We start from the raw sequence: 23668 nt of genomic DNA, 5'->3' as shown, positions 1-23668 counted from the left end.
TTCTATTCTCTTTAGTGCTCGGTGGGTGGATTTTTCACATAGAGATTGTAACTCTGAAAACCTTAATCAGGTTGGGAAAGAGGAGGCTATGGAGGGGGGAGTCTTGCTAGGCCATAAAATTTTGATTGATTCTCACCTCCAGGCAGCTCCTTGATCTTCACTACCTTTGTAAGACTTGGAGTATGCTCTTTTCTCAGAAAAGCCAAAATAAACTTTCCTTTTTGCTCAGAGGAGTCTCTCTATTTTTTAATGGATTTTTATCCCACAAAGTTTATGGTGCATTGGCAGGGAATCTTAACCCCCTCCCTGAGACTCTCTTGGGTATAAACACAAGCAGGGGCCATGCTGGGATGTTTTCAGCAATTTATGATTAAGTGCTCAGGTAGATCCCTGGAGGAGTGAGGGAAAGAACCTGAAGAGAGACTTAGCTTGAGCAAAAGTGAAAGCCAGAAGACCTCTGGAGGCAGGACTACGAGAGGGCACAGGAGAAGACCCAGGAATGGATCCCTAAATTTGTGTACAGGATCCTAGGTGACCCACCCTTTGTCATCCCATTAATTTGGTACAGAAAAAAAGGACAAAGAAGGAAATAATCCCACACAATTAAATTGCTGAGGCCATGTAGTTAGAGTGCATAGGGCCAATTATGGGGAGTTAGAGTCCATAGAACTGTCAGGGAATCTGCTGGAAGTGATTCTGGGAGTCCGTAGGGCAAAGCAGAAGGGTCTGGAAGTGCCAGCTGATAGCTCTGGGGTTTAAACAAAGTAAATAAATAAATATTCCTAGGAGAAATTCCAAGAGACAGCATTAGGCTGTAAAAATGGGAGGGTCAAATCCAAAGCACAACTGCAACAGTAAATTATTGCAATCTCTCCCTGAAGTGCTGGGAGATAGTCCTTTGGGACTTAAACTTAGTAATTGGAATAAGGAAGTAAAATATCAGGGAAAATTGCAGAAAATGATAAAAATGCTGTTGACTTTTCTCTCTTCCCAAATGCTTTCTCTTCCTCTCCCTCCTCCCCACTCTGCTGCTTTTCTACGGGCACTTGTCTGGTCTTTTTTTTTTTTTTTTTGGTCTGTTATCTCTCAACCTTGGGAGAGAAATGGGAGCAAAAAGGGAATTTATTCAGAAAAGGGGACTAATTAATAATAGATTTGTTTCATGAAGCCTTAGTTGAATAAGTGTTAAAAGGGATCTTATTTTGAAGTTACATGGGAAAAGAGACAATGAAAATTACTAAATATGTTAAATAAAGAAATCATAGAAAGAAATGTAATTTTAATTTGAAAAAAAGGGTTTTGGGGAAGTAAATCCAAAGTAAAGAAAGTCAGGTTAAATTATTGAGCAAGAGAAAGAGGGGAAGGAAAAGATAAGAAAAGAAAGGAAGGAAGGAAATGAAAGGTGAGTCTAAGGAGAGAGGTACAGGAAATTCAGGGCTCATTAATAATGATGAACATGAGCCCAGTCATCTCAGATTCATGAAGGTGACTATTTCCTTAATTGTTGGGTTCAAAGCTCATAGTCATCTTTACCCAGAATGAAAGTAAATCCATAACTTGTGACCATAGCAGGTGATAGCACGACTGGCTTAATTTATAAAGTTTCCATTGTGGAAGTCATCTGTAAGTCTACTATCAATATTCTTTTCTCTATAAATAGAGATCATGACATAGTGTACATGGATGTAAACTCACTATATTTAGGGATTTCTTTAATCTTTGTATCAATAACCAAGGGCCTGGTACTTAGTAAATACTTTTTGATTGATTTATTGGCCTTGAAGTAAAAAAAGATCCCTGTGTAGTCCTTACTTTGAAAGCAACCAGACTGAACAGGAAAAGAAGAAAATGATCTTTATTGAAAGATGAGATTTCTTGTTATGAGTTCCTTATACCAAGGAACTCAGAGTTCTATCAAAAAAAAAACAATCTAAGTGATAATCTCCTAGATATACATTAACTACCCTCCTCATGGTAAAGGAATCTTTTCTAGAATTTTCAAATCAAGGTATAGCTAAAGAACTAGTTGTCTGTGATCTTGAATGAAGCACTTCCTTGATTGGATTAGATATCTCTTGAAATATATTCCCTGTTTTTCATCCTCATTGTTCTGCCATGTCTATAACTGGACACTAATAGTCAAGGGAAGAACTTTTTTTGAGATGGAAAATATGCTTCCTCAAATTCCTGAGAAGGGATTTGATCTAGACAATGTCATTACTTCCTCTTTCCTTTTTGGACCCTTAAGAACCTCATAAGTATTTTTTTGTGTGTTTCTTCATTTCTTCCTTCCTTTTCCTTTCCCCTTTCTTCTTTCCCTTTCCTTCCCTTTCCTTTTACTTTCCAGTCCTTTCCCTTTTTTTTAGTTTCTTCATTTCTTTTCCTTTTCCTCTTCCTTTTCCTTTCCCCTTCTCTTTTCCTTTTCCCTTCCCTTTTATTTCCTCTATTCAGTTTCACAGCTGTAAAAAAAAGTTGGAAAAGGAAATGACAAACTATGATCTTTGCTAAGAAAACCCCAAATAGGCTCACACACAGTTGTAACAAGACGAAAATATGACTCAACAATAGCATCACTTAGAAAATTAGTGTTAAATGGCGCTTAAAACTTCTAGAATTGGAGTCCATAACTTCTAATGGGATTAGGTAATGTTGCAAAGATACCACTGGCTGTCCTGAGATACAGGATAGGGAGAGGAAAAAAGAAAAGAGGAAAAAACTTAAAGGGAGAGGAGAAAGAAAACAATGAGAACTTCTTGGAGTGGGGAGGAGAAGTACTTTGCCTCAGATTATAGCTACTCAGTGGCATCTGATTTAAATGGTAGGTACTGTTCTGGAACAACCCAGGGATGAGGGAATGTCCACTACATGGATTCCTTTGTTCTATTATTTCCATTTATTTTGCAGAAGCTGCACCAAATAGCTTGGAATTAAGTCATCCTACCAGTGAGAAAGAGACAGCTAGATGATTCAGTGAATAGAGCAATGGTTTGGAGTCAGGAAGACCTGAGTTCAAGCCTGACCTCAGACACTCATTAACTGTGTGACCCAGGGCAAGGCACAGTTTGCCTTGATCCACTGGAGAAAGAAATGGCAAACTACTCCAGTGTCTTTCCCAAGAAAACCCCAGTCTCAAAGAGTTGTCAACACTGAACTGCTTCCCAGGGTTTTGTAAGCATCAAATGAGATAATAACTATAAAGTGTTTATCACAGCCACAAAGTAAGAGGAATATAAATGGTATCTTAATTATTATTAGAGCAAAGAAGCACACATGCCCTTTTCTTTCTTGTCTATTACAGAAGGAAATGTCCTTAAAATATGGAACTAATAATTTTGCATGTCCTATCATATGTGATCACAGCTTAAAAGATCAGAGATTTTGTAGGGAGAGTCCAGAAGGACAGAGTCAAGTTCAGTTCAAATCGGGAGTAATATATGCAATCCGAGATGACACATTTTAGGAATAGATAGTTGAGGTCAAGGTACCTCTAGATGATAGCAATCAGGACGGTAAGGTCATGCTATACAAGGAAGTGACTTGGGGGAGGGGAATAGAGTAAATGATAATTCTCTTCAAGCCTTTGAAGAGTGACCATTGGATTTGACTTGTTGTGCTTGGCCCCTAAAAGGAAAAACTTGAAGCTATGGATAGAAGTGACAGATTGGCAGATTTGGGCTTAATGTTAATATAAAATTACATTCATATAAAAAGCATTAATATAAAAATATAGAACAAACTCTTAATAAGTAGGGTTAGCAAAAAGTATGATAAACTTAAAGAAAGTCTTTAAACTGAGGCTGGACAATGACTTGAAGGAGAAGTTGGAGAAAAGAAATCTTGGTCAAGTATAGATTGAGCTAGATATGGACTTCCCAACTCTGAGATTCTGTGGTTCAGTTAATTAAAGCTATAATTCTGAGAGCTTTTCAGTCTGTAGTAAGTAGAAATAGTTGTAGAAGTGTTAACATAAATAACTTCACTCATAAATTTGTATCTCATTTGTTGGTAGGATTTTATTTTTAAAATATGAATAATTTTTAATACAGGGAGGTTTCAATTTAGTTTATAAAAATCAATATCTACTTTCTAGTCATTAATTTTTAAAAGTTCTAATTAAAGGAGGTTATTTAAAGATTTCTAGTATGAAGGTTAATATCATCTTTATATTTATCTCTTCCTAAATAGGTAAGGAATCTTCAGAACAGGCTTCTCACGAAAGAATTCTCATCAAAAGAGTTGAAATTTGAACTAGAAAAGTACAAAGAAAATTGTATCAGACTATCCTCCCAGAATCTGAAATTGAAAGATCATATCAGGAATCTAGAGGAGAGCAGTGCTTCAGCCTCCAGAATAAAAACTTTGAAAAATATCAGTATTCAGAACCTTGAAAAAGGCAACTGGGACTTAAGTAAAAGAGTGGCAGAACTTGAAAGCCATCTAAGGTAGGGTGTGTTTTCTAATTGTTATCCACATTAGGTGATATGATGAAAAATTCACTGACAGGATGGAGGAGACTTGGCTTCTGGTCCCTCTACTGACTTACTTGATGACCTTAGGGAAGTCACTTTAATTCTCTAAGACTCAGTTTCCTCACTTATAATAGAAGAGATTGAACTCGTAAAGTCTAAGAGTTCCCTAAAACCTATGCTTCGATTCTACAGACATTTCATCATCAGCCCTGTTGTCAGGAGGAACTGAATTCCAATCAGAACTTGAACACTTGATGCTTACTAGTGGTGGACAAGTCCACTTGACCGTTATTGTCTCGCATCTACGGCCATCTTCATTTGTCCACATCCATATCCAGCCATTGGATCCCGCAAAGGTTCTAGAGGAATAAGTGAGGCCAGTGACTTAGCACAGCACTCCCTCATTCACATCCAATTCATGTACTTGTCAGAGCATCACCTCCCTGATGTCATGGTATTTTCCAAGAACAAAATATCATCACCAAACATAGCATTTAAATTAGGTCAAATTATGCATGCTTTTGGATTCAGCATTATGTAAAATGATTATTCCATTTCTTGATGAGTATTAGAGATGAAAGATTTGAAACTGTACCATAGGTTAGTCTGTTAGGAAAAAGAAGTACCACTATCCTTTTCTTGGTGTGTATGTATGTATGTATGTATGTATGTATGCAGAAGGTATGGTGGGGTTAGGGAGTAGATTTCAGACCAGGTTACTTCTAACAGAAATACCTGAGGAAATCCCAGGAATTACAATCATAGTAAGGCTAAGGAGGAGGAGGAGGAGGCCTAGAAATGATTCTATCCAATTAGTTACTTGAATTGTGTCAGTTTTCTATTTCTAATTCTGTGGTGCTAATGTCACACCATCCACCAGTCTGATTATTCCTCTGAGACTCGCATTTACCACACTGTTTTAGGGGAGAAAATACTTAGGAAACTAAAATTGATTTGGGAACCAAAATAGAATCAAGTGATCAATATAAATTTAAGGATCAGTTCGTGGGAGAAAAGGATGACTCTTTCTGGTTGTCCAGATACTGTGAAAGGAGAGGAGCAAAGGACTGCTTAAAGGCAACAATCATTAGAATGACCCCCTATGTGGCAGATCATCTCTAGAAGGTAAACCACATTTTCTAACAGCTTAACTTTTGCCTGAGTACAATGTCTGGAACTGGACAGTCCCTCTATGTGGCATGGAGAAGGCTTCCATACAAATTCTAAATGAAAAAAAAAATAGAGGGGCAACTAGGTGGTGCAGTGGCTAGAGCACTGGCCCTGGAGTCAGGAGTACCTGAGTTTAAATCCTGCCTCAGGCACTTAATAATTACCTAGCTGTGTGGTCTTGGGCAAATCACTTAACCCCCATTGCCTTGCAAAAACCTTTTAAAAATGTACAAGGTGAGTCATTATTCACCTTTTTTTTTCAACAAGTGCTCAAGTAGTTTCTGTGTCTATATGTCAAATTACTATTTTTTTAGAAGTCTGTCAGTTTGAATGGGAAAGAAAATGAGCAGTAGAAGTTCTTGTAGAATAGACTCTGAGCGATAGATTTTTAAAGACAAGACAGCCATGCCCTAAAGTAGAAACCTTATTATTTTTCTGGGCATTTCTTGTGCTATTCGTAGCTTCTCTTCACAAATGGTTAATTTGACAACTGTTTAGATAGCAAAAAATCCACATTTCTCTCATGGAACATGGAACGTTCTACTTTAAAGAAAAAAAATTATTCTACTTAGCATGTAAGAAATGTATAAGATTAAGACTTGTTAATATCATCCACAGAATACAGCTTATTGAAAGAGAAAAGGCAGAACAAAAAGCAGCTGGTTTGGAAAAAAAGTTGGTGGATGCCAGACGCAAAGTAGCCTCTTTTATGAATTTTGATATGGAAGGGCAAGATGATTCCCCAGAGGTTTTAGTGAAGAAGGTAAGAATATTCTACTCCAAATGAATTTATAGAAAGATAATAATTTTATTCCATATTTTTACTCCTGTCATATATCTAACGAACTGGTTTGGTCGAAAACTGAGCAATTGCCCAGTGACAATGAGTTCTCTTTTCCAATTGAAGAACAAGTAGCTGACATGTTCCTTACCATAATATGGAACCTTAGAATTTTTTCTGTGGCACCACAGGAATTAATCTGATCTTTTGGGAGAAGGTAGTTGAAAAACTTCCCTAGGTATTCTCCCATCTCTCAGGCACCTTTGGAAATAGTAAAGTAGTGGTAAAGGGCATAATTCAAGGAGGGAGTGGGCTAGTGGAAGAAGCTCTGAGAATGAGAATATTTGAATTATAGTCTGTGTTTAACTACTAATATTAACTACCTTAGTAAAATCAATCAATTTCCATTATACTTTTATCAAGAAAATTAGAATAAAAAATACACTTTCTTCTTTGTTATAGGTTTTGCTATAAAGATAAATATTAGGTGAAAAATCACTTGTACAATTCAAACATTTTATTATTCTCTTCAGTGTTACTATTATTATTATTATTATTATTATCATCATCATCATCATCTTCACTATTATGAAGTAGCTTAGAGAACCAATTTAACAACAAAAATAGAGAAGCCGAGTGACATAGTGAATAGTGTTAAGGTCTAGAGTCAGGAAGATTCATTTCCCTGAGTACATATCCAGCTTTAGAACCTAAATGGTTGTGTGACCTTGTACAAGTAATTGAACCTTATTTGTCTCTGTTTCCTCATCCTCAACTGTAAAACGAGCTAGAGAAGGAAACACCAAACTACTAGAGTATCTTTGCCAAAAAATAACCCCCAAACCCAAACATGGTTACAAAGAGTCAGACATAATTGAAAACTTAAGTAACAAGAATTAGTTTTTCCTTACATCAAGACTAAATCAACTCCTTTGAAATTTTCATCTATAGGGGACCCGTCATATCCCTCTCACTCTTTTCTAGACTATTCTCTTTAATTAGGGGCCGCTAGATGGAGAAATGGTTAGAGTACTAGGCCTCAGATACTTACTATGTGACTATGCTCAAATCACTTAACTTTTGTCTCAGGAACAAATGAGATAACTTCTGTCTCAGGAACAAATGAAATAATGTTTGTAAAATGTGTAGGACAGTGTCTGGCACATAATAAGATTATATAAGCCTTAGTTTTATATTATTATTATTATTATTATTATTATTATTATTATTATTATTATTATACTCCTAATCCTCATTTATCATGATCTTAGCTTCCTTCATTGTCCTGGTTGACTTCTATATATTTTAAAGTATATTCATCACATCATGTGACCCTCAAGAATTGAGCACAATGTTCCAAACATGACTTGATAGAGTGGAGCCTATCACCTGCTTCACAGTTCCTTGTTTGCAATGTGCTGCAGATCACTCATACCCACCAATGCTTATCTCTATGACTCAGGGTCACATGGCAGGACTTTACATTCTTCCCTATTATATTCCATCTGCTGAGATTCAATCTAATGTTTTAGCTTACAAAAATCTTTATGGCTCCAGACTCTTATCTAATATGATAGTATTTTCTTCCAGCTTTATATAAGTCATTTGATTAAAAAAAATGTTAAACAACAGAAAAGGAGATCTTTGGGTTGCTTTTCTACAGATCTTTGTGTAACCGTTTCAAAAAAATTAAGCAAAATTAATTTGGGACATATTTTACTCTACTCTGCTAGTTTTAGGTCTCCTCATTAATAATAATAGTGACAAGAACAATAAAATAGTTTCCATTTATATAGTTCTTTGAAACCATTGAACTTTTCAAAGTGGTTTTACACTTATTATGTCATTTTATCATTACAGCAATGCTGTGAGGAAGGTAGTACAAGTATTCTTATTCTCATTTTACAGATAAGGAACAGTGTGATAACAAAAAAAAAAAAATCACAGCAGGTAAGATAGGTCCTGAACTCAAAACCCTTGGCTCCCCAACCCACTGATTTTTGCTCTGGGCCTCTGATTCATCCTCTCTAAAATCTAGGGATTAGATTAGATGATATCTAAGGTCATTTCCAGCTCTGAAAATGAAGACTCTGCTGTACTTGTTCTCTCAAATGAGAGTCTGTGACCATATTTATATTCTTCTTTGATCTTAGAGCAATAGAATGAATGAAATCACTCAACTTGAAAGACATAGATTTAATGTTGTCATTTTTAGGACAATGAGGAAGCTATGCTGGGCAAGAACTTGGAAAGAGAAAGCATTTTTCTCTCAGAGAAACTGAAGGTTTGGGATAGATGTCAACATGATTTGCTTCACAAGGAAAAGCAAATATCTACAATAGCACAAAGCCCAGTCACCCTCAACTGGGAAACTCAAACTACCCAGAGGCAGCACCAGAGTTTCATTAGTGAACTTGCTAATCTAAGCAACACGTTTATTACTGTACCAGCTACAGAGGAAGTTGTGAGAGAAAGGATACAAGAAATCACTATGAATAAACAGTCTTGGAAATATATGAGTACGTTGCCAGAAAAGTTGTCATTTTAAAATATTCTATTCATAATGTCTAAGGTGATTCCCAATTTAGGAAATACATGTGCCTTATTTTAAATTATGTCTCTTTTCTGTTGTTGAGATTTCAGAACAGTAAGGCAAACAACAGAGCAAACATCAATAAAGTCAGTTTAACATTTCTGATATCAGGATAGTTCTAATTGTTAAAACCCAGTAATTCTGTTTATATCACTTCTGAGGACATCTCCCCAAGTCACTTGAAAGCATGCCTAGTGAATATGTGATGATCCTGTATATAAAACCAAAAATATAACAATCAAACTTTTTAGAAAGTCAGAGCAATTGTTCAATTTCATCAGAATTGTTGAAATTGTAATAGCAAAAAGGTATTTCTTCTCTTTCTTCACCTCCATTTCATAGAAATATTGTTGTTAATTTGAATTGATTGTATGTTGCAAAGTTCCTCCATAAACAATCTTGTTTTTGCTCAGTATTCTAGGTCCTTTCATTGGGGAGTGTTCTATGGTGACCTGAACATTTATTAAATGGTCTCATTATTAGGTTGAAATTGAAGTATTATATTTTCACATCTCAGCCTTCCTTTTCTCCTATTCATTTCAACCACTGATCTGTATATACCTCAGATTTCATTGCAGGAAAGTCTTGAAAGCATAGTGAAATCCATATTTCAATTATAATATTTGGATTTGCAAGTGTGACTTTTAAAGACAAACATGGGATACACTTTTGTATCTCACTTTTGTAATTTACCTGCAGAAAGCCGATATCCTTCAACAAGTGATTCAATTGCGAACTCAGCAGGTTGAGCAACTTCATCAACTTTATCAAGAGGTTGTATGTCACTCATCACAAAGTGAAGAAAAGTTTCTGGAGCAAAAGAAATCCCTAAAGATCTCAGAAGGGAAATCTGCCACTGATTATTTATTTCAAGGAAATTGGAATTTAGACAAAAAGGAAGTAAGGGTTCTAGATGTATATGGCAAGGAAAAAATAATTTTTATAAAATTATATCAATGGCTTCAATTTTAACCAATGTTCATAAAAATAATATTATTATTTGCATTCTAAGAGACTGGGGGGAGAGAATGACAACAAATTGATTAATTCCCATATTCCTGATTTTGTGCCGAGGTTGGCAGAAAGCCTTCCTCATTATAAACATATTTGATTTTTAAATGTAATTTTGAATTTTGTAACTTGTAATTTCATTTGTATGTAATTTTAAAAGAAGATCTATAAGATAGATTATTTAATGGTGGAATTTTAGTTCATAATAAAAACTATATGGGAGTATATAGTAAAGAGCATTACTGAGTAGAGAACATTACTGGAGAAATGATGGATTGGCCAATGAGAGCCCATCACTGGAAGGATGCACATTATACTCTGACAGATGCAGTTTCCTTCATGGTTGTTTGCTGAGCCTGGACAAGCCCTGAAGAAGAGAGTAGGGGCCTCTATTAGAAGCTTACCTCTGAGAGATTGCATCAGGTCAAGCACATTGCACAGGCTCCCTAAGGCTCTCATTGGTCAGTTCTCCCTGAGCTCACAGGCTAAAGGGGACACGGCATGCAAATAACTACAAGAGAGTCATTTTCAATGAAGTCACACATTGTAACAGGTCATCACCTTTACAGCGTAACTGTTCATGCCATTGGTGAGAGACAGCATGATGCAGGACTTAGGAGGAGACGTGAATTTGGATTCTGGTTCCATCCTTTGGTTGTTGAGTGACCTTGAATAAAAACCTCTCAATACTCAAGTTAATTAAGGCACCTGACATTTATGAAACCTTAATACACTACATAAGTGACAGATGTCTTACTCAACTTGAGGAGTGCACGGAGTGTTATGACACTTTTGGGGATGTTTTTCTTTATGGAGTGTGAGTATGCCCACTGGCAACACTCAAGCACAATCTGGTGGTCTGGATTCTCCTAGGGTCTACTTGAGGGGACTGGACACTCTCACCAATCAGGAGTCAGAGTTCCAAGGGTTGGTAGAATACCATTGTGTTGGACTTTAAAGAGAGTCTTCAAATGCATATTCAACCTGTTCCTTTATTTCCTCCTTTTCAGAATATAGCGTGGTCTAATAGAGAGTATCTGAATCCTGCTTTTGACCAGGTAATGATGGGGAGGGAGGGAGGATATGATTCCCCCAAGAATATATTTATGTCTCTCTTAAGGCAAAAGTACATGAGTTCCTTAGGCTGTCAAACACTGCTTGAGAAGAAAGTTCCAGACCCCAAAGTAAAATAGAGAAGAAGGAAATATCTGGGTATCATGATTCCCACAGTCCAGATTTTTAGCAAGAAAAGGTGAATTCCAGGCTTTGGGATTGTCTTAATATGAGAAGACTACCAAATTCATGGAAGCAGTGCAATCTACCCCAGAATATAGGGGAATAAATACTTGAACTTTGACCCCTGATAGTATTTTGTGTAACTGGTCATTGTAGGTCTATTTTCTAGAATCCACTTCCAAGATTGAAACCTCAAGTATTACCTTCACTATGGAGTTTATTCTGGGTTTCTAGGGCTAAAAGAAGAATATTAGAATATTTCCCTCTCCATAGTTCCAAGTTAATTTTCTCCCTCATGGAGTCTAATCCACATTGTGTAGACAGTATACAGGCTATACCTGTAATTTCTCCTTGATTCTAGAAGTGTGACACCTCTTCCTTATGGAAAGGAGAAAGAGAGGCAAGGTGAAGATGTTCTCCATTGAGAAAAAAGGAGGGAGGTTATTGGGGGGATGGTTATATCCTATATCCTATCTAGGGAGACTCCTATCTCTGATTTAGAGAATGGGGTAATAGTAATGGTGGGAGGAGAATCTAGCCAACAGAAGTCAATGCCCACTCTTTTGGTTTGGCTAACTGTTGGACTTGCATAAATCTGGATAATAATAAGCCTAGAGAAAAGGTGGAACTCATTAGAGGAGGAGAAAAATTGTAGAGCTTGTTTCTGGACTACTGTGAGTCCTTTTTTTGTTTTCTGAGAGGTTGTACAAAGATTATCCTGTGTCTGAAGTATACATTTCTTATCTTGAGTGCTTTTATTCATATCTGTGGAGAACTAGATGTTTGTTATATTCACATATCATGCTGAGATTTCCTTGGAACCAATGTGAGGAAGAGAAGCAACCTGAGTCTAAGAGAAAGGAACATAAATCTATGAGAAAATGATTTTTGATATTCCCTAGATTGAATCTAGTCTATTTAGGTCCAGACAAAGCCTGGGCCTCAGATTCATGAGTCTGGACCTAGTTTGACTCTTTGATTTTGTCTCTGTCTTAGTGACCACTGACACAGAAGTAAGAAAAGCATTGCTTCTTTTGTCAGATGAAGAATTGGAATTAACACTTCATTCCAATCAAGCTAAAGGACAGTTTCATGTTAATGATACAAATATTTACATAAGTTTTGATATATGGACCCAAAATCATCAACAACAAGATGTTATGGCATAGATAGAACTATGACTCTCCTGTTAAAAAGCACTTAATATACATGTTTGATCTGATCTGCACAATAACCCTGTGGACTAGGGATTACAAGGATTCTGATTTCCATTTCAGTGTTGAGGAAACTGAGTCTAAGGTAGAAATCTGGGATTCAAAATCCAGGTCATTTTATTCCTTCTCTAGTACTTTATATAGTTTCCTTGTATCTGTTAATGAATTTAACTTTGATTTAAAAAATTGACTTACTAATCAACTATGGCTCCAGTATGGCTAACCCCAGAATCATTAAGTATTTTAAGACTAGTTCCTTTGTTGATGTACTGAGAAATTCAAAGGGAAAAAACCAAAGTGAAAACTTTGCAGACAGAAGAGTTGGACAAGAAGTTCTGGAAGCCAGAGAAAGAAAAAAGACAACAGATTCTGTTGGCAGTTGAAAAGAGCTTGCCAAACACAACAACTCTAAGACTGGAAGAAAAGGTGCAGAAACTTCAGAAAGATCTCAGTGACATGAAGCTTTCAAATCAAAACATGAAAACTCAACTAACGAGAGTAAACTACCTAAAAGTAAGTTATTTCGAAAACTCAAGCAGGGTCTTTGTCTCATGATTTCAAAGTCTCTCTATTTCATTGAAACAAACAGGTTCCCTTTCATTTCTTAACTTAAGGGAAAATTTTCAGATTACTGTTTTTGTCTGCTGAAGTTCTCTCCTGAATATCCCAGTTGTAGGGTCCCCCAAATCAACTTCTACATTAACCCAATTATTGCCATTTAATTCAGAGGCAGAACCATCCATAGAGGCCTAGACTTGGAGAATTGTGTTTGAATTACCATGGGAAAGTCTCTTGTCTCAATTCCCTCATCTGTAAAATGTGGCATCCAGACCCTGTACTCTACTTACCTAATAAGTTTTGTTGTGAGATTTAAAGTGGATAACAAATATAAAGTTCTATATGAATAGTGTCTGCTATTAAACACTTATGGATAAGTTTACTGGCAACAACCTGGTCAGATTTTCCCCCTGGTTTCTCTATGTGTAGATAGCACAGATTATAAACTACTTGAATCCGGGAACTCATTTTATAATTTATATTGAACTTTTGTCATGAGACAACAATGCTCTATATTCTTTTTCACTTAGAGTTTACTCAATGACTATTTTTTGTTATTTGTCCAATGAATGATGTCAGTTGCACTCTGAACTAGGATAGACGAATGGACAAAACTTTGACCCAGGAGTAAGGGAAACCTAAGTTCTAATTCACCCTTAGACAATTTCTAGCTGTGTGATCCCTGGCACTAACTAACCTCTGTTCCACCTCAATGGTAAAAGGGAAATATTATTCAAATATACTTTCCAAGGTGGCTGTGAAAATCAAATGAGAACATTTTTATTTTAATTATTATTTTATTTTTCCAATTACATGTTATGAAAGATTTTCAACATTCATCCACATACATATTTATAAGTTACACAATTTTCTTTTATCTTCCCTTCCCACCCCCACTCCTCAGCAGCAAACATTTAAGTGAACATTGTACACGTAATTTGTATTTAACATGTTTAAAACATTTGTCATTTTCTGTATGACTAATTATGACAGAGGGAAAAGAAAGAAAACCATGGAATAGGAAGGAAAAATATACGAGAAATTTTTAAAAGGTGAATGTAGTGTTCATTCAGATTCTGTAGTTGCTTTTTGTTCTGTTTTGCTTTTGTTGCCTGAATGTGGATGGTATTGTCCATAACAAGTCTCCCATGCTTGTCTTAGCTCTGAACTGATAAGTGGAGCTCTGTCCATCAAAGTTGATCAATTCACAATGTTGTTAATTTGTAAAATGTTCTCTTGGTTCTACTCCTTTCACTGAGCATCAGTTTCTATAATTCTTTCCATGCTTCTCTAGAGTTTGGCCATTCATGTTTTCTTATAGAACAATAGTACTCCATAACATTCATTTACTATAACTTGCTCAGCCATTACCCCACTGATGGGTATCCCCTCAATGTTCAATTCTTTGCCTCTACAAAAAAGAGCTATGAATTTTTTGGAATATGTGGTACTTTTCTCATTTTTTATGATTTCTACTGGATATAGGCCTAGTATTGATATTGCTGAATCAAAGGTATGATCGTTGTTTTTTAAATGGGTTTTTTAAATTAAGATATCTTAACAAAATGGCATACCTCTCAAGATGGGAGAGAGGGGCAAGAAATTCCAGAAATTGAAGGTGTTTTATGCAGTTTGGAAGGTTTTGTTCCTGCCCCCTCATGCCAACCATAGCCTGGGGGTCACAAAACTAATTGATACATTGGTTCCTATACATCCCCCTCCCACATCATACTAATGAGCAAGAACAAGTAGATCTACTTGAGCATGTATAAAGGAGAAGGTGAAGACTAAGACTAGGTGGGGCCATTTTTGAGCCAATGAAGGCTAAATGTTTTATCTTAAACTCATTACCTGCCTGTAGGCAACAAAATAGGGAGACACTAGTCTTTGTAATCTAAACTGACAATCCTCCCTTTACTTTTTTTGTGGACCCCAAACACTCATATTTCCTGTGCAATTAGTAATTTTTCTACTATGGTTTAGAATGTAATCTGGATATAAATTGGGGTACCATAGCCCCAATTCCCATCCTATACCCAGATAGTAGACACAAGTCTAGATAACAACTTCCTGACCAACCGTCTGGATAAATGGGTATAAGCAATAGTCCCAGAAATCCAATAATATTCCTTTAGTGCTGGTAGACTTTCCAGGAATATAGCTTTCCTGTTTGCAACAAATGGAGATACCTGTCCATCCTTACTTGCAAGGGGCCCTCCTAAATATGCCATGTAATCATCATGATAATATATACATTTCCAAAGTTGCTGTACCTTCCTTGCACTGGCTTTTTTTTTATACCAATGTCTTTAGATAGATCTTGGCTCCAAAAATTGATCAAAATTAATCCTTGATTTTGTGCCATTAGACCAACTCCAAGAATAGCTAATATATCTAGGGATCTTTCTTAAATTATTTTTTTGTGCAAATAGGCATTTCTGTGTTTCCTTGCAAGTCCATACTAACTCATGATCAAAGTTTCTCTTAACAAGTCCCCCAGTTTGCTCATCTTTACAAGGCATCCATGTACCATCATTACATCTCACATGAGTCTCAGTCCACCTGTGTCTTTAGTTGTACAGTCCAGAATATTTGTACCCTGCTTCTGGACATGTCCACAGATATTTGCTAAACCCCAGGAAAATATCCTGGCCAGACTAGTATAAACAATAGTCACCCTGAACTGACTCAGTCATATGCCACTGGTGTTTCTCTCCTCTGGATCAGAATCCTGAGCCACAGTGCACCTCTGACAAGGAAGTGAGAATCTAGGCTGGACCCAAGGGGACCTGGCACCCAATTGTCAAACTGCTGTAGGCTACTGGGAGTCCAACAGTTAGCCACAGCAAAAGAGTGGGCATTGACTTCTGTTAGCTAGATTCTCCTCCCACCATTACTAATACCCCATTCTCTAAATCAGAGATAGGACTCTCCCTAGATAGGATATAGGATATAATGTAGGATATAATCATGCCACCCAATAATCTCCCTCCTTTTCTCTCAATGGAGAACATCTTCACCTTGCCTCTCTTTCTCCTTTCCATAAGGAAGAGGTGTCACACTTCTAGAATCAAGGGGAAATTACAGGTATAGACTGTATATTGACTACATAATATACATGTAGGTGAGAGATGGTGGAGATGAACTGGCCTATTATCTTTCCTTCTCTTCTCTTCTCTTCTCTTCTCTTCTCTTCTCTTCTCTTCTCTTCTCTTCTCTTCTCTTCTCTTCTCTTCTCTTCTCTTCTCTTCTCTTCTCTTCTCTTCTCTTCTCTTCTCTTCTCTTCTCTCCCCACCTGGAGATATCCAAATTCCTTCTGCATCTTCTGAATCTGTTTGAAAATGGTCCTCTCCAACTCAGGTGTCTTGTTGAGACCTTGTCTTCTGTTAAAGAAACTGCTTAACATTTTACTCAGATCAAAACACATGTTTTCATCACAAGACAAGTAGATTCTGGAGGTTATTATAATTTACATTTTGCCTTGCTGCCATATTGACACACATACTTCACTTTAACACAATAAACTTCCTTAAGTATTTTACTACATGAGCAAACTCCCAATGAGAACTATCACATCACCTAAAGCTTGTAACATATACATTCAACAATCATCCCAAACCTTTGCTTTCATTACAGTAATGACTCAAACATCCTTAACCAAAATGATTTTTTCCCAAAAAAATATTCCCACATTTTCCTTTTCCTGGTGTACTTATCTGACTCACATTCCTTTCCTCAAACTAGACCTTCAAAATTATCCTTAGGATTTCCCATTCTTCTTCTTTCCTAAATATACCCTCTAAATAAAAATTAAGGAAACTTAATTCCTATCTTATCTTGTAGCTGATAGCAGGGGTCAGAGCCACACAGCTAACCTATCTCTGGCTATTATAGCCAATTCTCCTAAAACTTTTTTTTTTCTGATTTGTTTAGTAACTTTATAAAGGTCCAGGACATTAAAGGAAACTTCCTTTATAGATATAAGTATTGAATGTCAGTGTCCAGGCAGAGGTCATGTGGGTAGTTGAATGCCTAAGGCCGATTTATTCTTCCAGGTAAGACATTATCCAAATGTCAGTTTGGGAAAATGAAGTTAAACGGGTCCAGTCTCAGGCCATATTGAGAAGCTGCCCCTTTGACTACATACCTCTGGTATCTTTAGCCCATTGGTTTCTTTGACTCCAAGAACATGACATTGACCCAGTAGCATTTCCTTTTGCTGACCATCCTGTTTCTGACATAAAAAGAGAAAATTGTTTTAAAGTCCTGTGATGTAAAACAGTTGTTTTACCTAAATAGAACTTCCAGTGAGTACAATTCACAAATTCCAATTATAGCCTTAATGGGGTCCCAATCAATGAAACCTCTCCTTAAAGCTCTGAGTGTTCTCCTTGGGTCTTTGCTAAACCCAGGTATTCTAACTATGACTAGTCCTACAGACCTCATTTGCTACCTCTTACTAGAGGCATCCCTTTGTCTGAAATCATATTTACTCTATCTCTATAAAAAGATGCTGTATCAAATTCCCCTAGGTTAGAGAACCCTCCTTCTAGCCTGTTGTATTTTACAACAAATAAATGCCTCCATTGACCAGGAGATTGCCTAAGCTAAATATTGTCACATAAAAACTCAAATTATCTTTCTTGTATTTATCTTTCTCATATTACATAGGTGCTTTTACTTCAAAGCAAACCACCAATTTTGGAACATTTCTATCTATCTATCTATATATACACACATATATATATATTATATATCATATACATATATATGTATACATACATATACATATCAAAAATATTCCTAATTCGCATTTCTATATAGCTAGAAACTTCCATACATAAACTTGTTTAGCTACTAGCCATCCTTAACATGCAAATTACTATTTTTGTTTTGGCAAGGCAACTGGGGTTAAATGATTTGCCCAAGGTCACACAGCTAGGTCATCATTAAGTGTCTGAGGTCTAATTTGAACTCAGGTCCTCCTGTCTCCAGGACCAATGCTCTATTCACTATACCACGAAGTAGCCCCCTAATAAACAAAAATACTTTTCAGAAATCTTTAAAAGCATTAGAACATCTTAGGTGACTCTAAATTTGCAACATGTATTATTAATTCCAATATAATAAAATAACAATTAAGAATACAACAAAAATTACTACCTTGTACAAGCAATCCTTCCATTAGTACATTATTCATGAACCCACATAGCTATCCCAGAAAGGGTCATAATTTTTGATATTTTCCATATTGTCCTTGAAGGACAATCATATGTTAATCCCAAGTCATAACAATTCAGTATTTAAATATCATATATTCACAAGAGTTAACTAAACATTGCAAATGTAATCCCTTTGCAGTTACAGAAGAATATGACATAACTGAGAAATACAGCTTAGTCATCAATACGTTATCAAACAGTGGGACTACACAATTGCTATTTGTTCAGAGCCCCCACATCACCTGTCTGCAGTTACCAAGAGAAAAGTTCACATTCTTAACTTCTTTAAAATTGAGCATACATGGTTAATTTACACGAAACATAACATTCCTATTTAAACATTTCATTTCCCTTAGAACAAGAGCAAAATTTTTACCCTGCTATGTTTATACTTTTGTCTTCCAGACCTCTTTACCCAGATCCTCTCAGTGTCCAATTGCATACATATGATACATTTAAAACCCCAATGCAATACAACTAAACTTCTAACAGTTTATTTTGAGTAATTTAAACAGAGAATCCAGCATTCACATTCCAAAAACTCCATCCAAAATAAGAATGCAATTGTTAGCATTAGGCTTAGCTTTAAAATGAACTAGAATTTGGTCCCAAAAGAAATCAGTAAATTTCCCTGATAACATAGGTTTTCTTCTTAGTTTTATGAATGTATGTAGGTATGTATATACATATATATATGAACATACACACACACAATTACATATATTTTCTTCTTAGTTAACCTAATACCGCTTTCCTTTAACGCAAAGGTGTTTCAATACACTTCAAAATCCCAAACCAATTTAACAATCCAGGTTGTTATTTAATTCCTCCAATTCTGTACAAATATTGTCAGAATGTAAAAATCTAATAACGTTCTTTTAAAACCCTCAACACTGATTACCAAAACTCCAGTTCAGAAACAGGGTGAAAGTCATCAATCTTAGGCCATATAGCCAGAGCAGAGAAATTCATTAAATATGATGTCCTTTCAATAAATATGACTCCTAACCCATGGATTTTATATTCCCTTCCTTTCCCAGTCACATATCTTGTCTGTGGTGGGGTCTCTTTCCTTTTAAGGCTTCAGTACTTGATGCCTCTTGCCCACCACAATGGGTGGGTGAGGCACACCTCAGCCAGACATAGTTTAGAGTTCAGGTCTTAACAAGAAGTCAGATGGGATCAAGACTGCCTTGCTTCCAGTCTACCATCCCCCTCCCGAACTAACACAACCTTCTGCCCTCCCAGTGAGAAAGTATGGAATTTTTCCCAGACAGTCATAAGATTCAGAAATCTTCCCTACTAGGACTTCTCAATCTTTCCCTTAAAAGTTCTTTCTCTCCTCTAACCTGTCCTCAAACCACAGTTTTTTCTCTTTAACTCAACCCATCAGCACAGCTAACACCTCAGTGAGGGATGGGCTGAGCTCCAGAGGGGAACACTACAGACTTACTTCCTCCTGCCCTACCTTCTGAAACAGCTCTCCCATTTTATAACTTAGACAGAGTCCCCAGACCCATAAATACTTAACACAGACAATTACATAAGACAGGACAAAGAACAAATTCATATACTCCCTCTGGAACATTGGAAATCACTCACACAGCATTTGGATCCAATCTGCTTCCTTCCTTGGCTTCCAGCTACCAGCCAGTGGCTCCCTTGCTCCTCAAGTGTGGAGGCAGCCTTCCCCATTTAAGATTTAAGGGAAATTCCTGGAGAGGGAACCCAAATGCCCCTCCTTCAGGGCACCCTTTTATTCTCTGACCTCTCCTTCAGGGAAAATGTCCCACCTGGAGGACTTCTCAGCCAGTCCAGGGTGGTTCTGGCCACTGATGCCACCCTTGCAATCACTCCTTTATGTCACTTCTACCCCCAGACATTTTAATCACTCTCAACTGCAGGCCAGTCTTCCCAGAAATCCCTTGAGATATGTCCCCAGCAAAGAAAACTAAGAAAGTGGACTTGAAATCCAGCCATTTGCCTGCATTATTTTCATATGTTCTTCCTGGAAAATATCAGATAAAGAGATTTACATTAATATTGAAGTGAGCCCCAAAATTGTTATAAATCACTCATGAATATTTAGTTCACAGTGATTAAAATGCTCTTTTTTATTAAGATAACTTAGGGCAACTAGATGGCACAGTGGATAGACCACCAGTTCGGGAGTCAGGAGTTCAAGAGTTCAAATCCAGGCTCAGATGCTAACTAATTACCTAGCTGTGTGGCCTTGGGCAAGCCACTTAACCCCATTGCCTTGCAAAAAAAAAAAAAAAAGGGAGAGAGCTTTACAAAATGGCACACCTACCAAGATAGGAGAGAGGGGCCATTATGATCAGTTTTATTGTTCTTTGGGCATAGTTCCATATTGCTCATTGGAATGAATGGATTAGTTTAGAACTTCATCAACAGGGCATTAATGTCTTAATCTTCCCACAATTTCTCCAACATTGATCATTTTCCTTTTTTGTCATTTTAGTCAATTTGATTGTGAGGTGGTTCCTCATAGTTGTTTTAAGTTGCATTTCTAAATGAGATGATTTTTGCAAAGTACTTTAGCTCAGAGCCTTGCTCTTAGTAAATACTAAGAAATATTTGTTCCCTTCCCCTTTTATTTATTTGCTTTTTAAATATTAATGCCAGAATCATAATTGTTCTCTTCCTACCCCTCAGGACAAAACCATTGAAAAACTCCAGAAATATTTACAAAAGGTTGAAACAATTAAAGAGAAAGCATCTAAAAAGGTGACCAATTTGAAAACAACATTAAACTACACTGAGCCAGAAGCCAGAGAGGACAAAGAAAGGGCCTATCAGATGCTGGAAGCTGTTATTAATGAGCTATATACACTAAAGAACAATTGAAGAACTAGTAAAACGAGAAAGACAGGTACTTTCCCCCCATACTTTCTAACAAGAACCTTTCTATAAAAGGAATGTCTAAAGGACTAGTCACAATTTAGCATTGTGATTAAAAATCAGTTCCTCATATTTGTTGCTTAGGGAATTATAGTCTCATTCAATTACTGTGGAAATCTTTATTTTTCAAGGATTCTTTATCTCTCATATGACAGTTTACTAAAAAACTGTTCTTTCTTAGTTTTAAAAAGTCTCCACAAATTGTTGTATCTTCAGATATATTCCTTAATATCCAATTCAATATTTTTAGACATCTGCTGACAATATTCTGTACCAATAGTTTTTACTTGAGTAAATACAAAAGCAATGAAATTAAGTCCATTTTATATTAAAATATTTCATGATACTCAGTACTCTTCCTATGCACTCATTATGCCTAGTATTATTCAATTCAAAAAAACATTAATCAATTACTCTATATGGTCACGCTGCATTTTACTAGGAGGATATAAGGCAGCTTGGGTGGCAGAGAGAGTTCTGAGCCTGAAGTCAGGACTTATCTCCTGAGCTCAAATCTCGCCCCAGATACTTATTAGCTAGCTGTGTGATCCTGAGCAAATCACTTAATCCTGTTTGTCTCAATTCCTTATCTTTGTAAAATAAGCTGGAGAAGGAAATGGAAATCCCAGCTGGTGTCATGAAGAGTTGGACATGAATAAAATGACTGAACAAAAGTGGGGCATAGCATTGTAGATAGATGAGCAAATATAAGGTAATTTGAAGTGTTGCATTAACAAATGGGTTTTGTTAGAGGAAAGGGTTTTGTAAGAGAGATGCAAAAAGGAACTTGAAGATTTTTGAGAAAAGGAGTGATAGAGATAGTGATAACCTTAGGAAGACGCATTTTGTGAACTATGTCAAGGATAGATTGGAAGAGACAACAAATGGAAGCCAGGAAACTAATTAAGAAACTCTTACAGTATTGGAGATGATGAGGTTAGTGGTTGCATGAATACAGAGAAGAGGATGCAAAACAGATTTTGAGTTAGACTCAACAAAACTTGGCAAAGGATGGGAATTCAATTCTTTTTGTTCCATATAGCTCCTTCTAGATTGCACACTCCAGGAGGAGGTTCTATACAAGGGTTCCAAAAGTCTGAATAGCTTTGAGATTTTGCAACTTATTCTCAGCAGTGCAATGCAAGACAATGCCAAAGGACTTGTGATGAAAAAATGCTATTTACCTCCAGAGAAAGAACTTTATGGAATCTGAATGCAGATCAAAGCATATTATTTTCCTCCTTATTTTTTTCATGTTTTTTCCCCATTAGGTCTGTGTTTTTATTTACAACATTACTAATAATGTAATATGTTTTGCCTCATTGAACATATATGAACATATATATCAAGTTGCTTATCATCTCAGGGAGGGAAGAGGTGAGGGAAGAAGGGAGGGGGTAAAATTTGGAAGTCAAATTTTTAAAAAATGAATGTAAAATATTGCCCTTATATGTAACTAGGAAAAATATTATTTTAAAAGATAAGTCTTTTTATACTATTTTTATTATTAAAACTTAAAACTTCCATAAGACTTTTGGGAGAGACTATATTTACTATAGCAAAAATTCTGCTATTGGGCCTAGAGTAAAGATGCCTAAAGAATTTTGAATTACACATTAAGAAATATATACATATATATGTATATATATATATATATATATATATATATATGTGCAATATCATTTTAAGGAGACTTAATACCAGAAAACAACATTTTTGAGGAACTTGTTTAAAAGCTGGTTTGATGTTCTATGTTACCATTGTTCATAAAAATGTGTCTGTCTTGTGGAGTTGTCTTAAATGAATATCTAAAATCCTGTGCCACTGATTTCAATTTTTCTTTTCTTTTTTTTGTGTGACTTTTCCCTCTTGTAGCTCCTAGATTTTAGAGAATCTGTTATGAAGATGATGGGTTTTAACATCAAAATTCCAGAGAAGGAAATCATTAATCAACTCAAACCCATAATAGAAGCTTATGAAATTTCTATAATTACATCTAACAGCAGATCAAAGGTTCTTTGTGATCGTAAGACTGTCAAAGGGAATGAATGACATAAAAGACATTGACTTCTTTTTTCTTCACTGTCATCAGCAAGTCCTAAAATTGCAGACTGTTTTCTGTAATAGTTTTAATATAAGACCTGTGGAAGCTTAATTGGGAAATAAATAAAATACATTTGGCATTTTCCATTTTTCTATTCTGTAATGTTTGTCACTGGATTTCCCCCCACCCTTTCCCTTATTTCACCCTTTCACCTCGTTTCTCTCTACTTTTGCTAAGACTTATTCTTGACTTGTTATCCATAATTTATTTGAGATAGTCTCAACCTGAGATTTCATCAGCGAGGGAAATCCACTGATGCATATCAACATTTCTATGATTTATAATATTGGTTTATATTTATATTTTAGCTTGTAAGTCATTGTCTTAGTAACTTGAGATGCTGACAGATTAGAAGGCAAATTCAGAGTGACAAACTCCTTTCTCCAAG

General features: G+C 36.1%; 1 protein-coding gene across 1 annotated transcript in view; it reads left to right on the top strand.

Moving 5' to 3' along the window:
* LOC141492346 (coiled-coil domain-containing protein 170-like) overlaps positions 1–23364 on the top strand; it is a 35153-nt gene extending 11789 nt beyond the window's left edge. Inside the window, 9 exon segments of the mRNA XM_074192789.1 lie at positions 4186–4442; positions 6258–6402; positions 8636–8939; positions 9717–9913; positions 11035–11212; positions 12749–12987; positions 20931–21112; positions 21114–21147; positions 23052–23364. Of these exon segments, the coding sequence (XP_074048890.1) occupies positions 4186–4442; positions 6258–6402; positions 8636–8939; positions 9717–9913; positions 11035–11212; positions 12749–12987; positions 20931–21112; positions 21114–21147; positions 23052–23228 (1713 nt within the window). The 3' untranslated portion in view covers positions 23229–23364.
* The last annotated feature ends 304 nt before the right edge of the window (positions 23365–23668 follow it).

Source organism: Macrotis lagotis, chromosome 6, assembly GCF_037893015.1.
Source record: "Macrotis lagotis isolate mMagLag1 chromosome 6, bilby.v1.9.chrom.fasta, whole genome shotgun sequence".
Lineage (NCBI taxonomy): Eukaryota > Metazoa > Chordata > Mammalia > Peramelemorphia > Peramelidae > Macrotis > Macrotis lagotis.
This window is presented reverse-complemented; position numbering and strand designations above follow the sequence as displayed.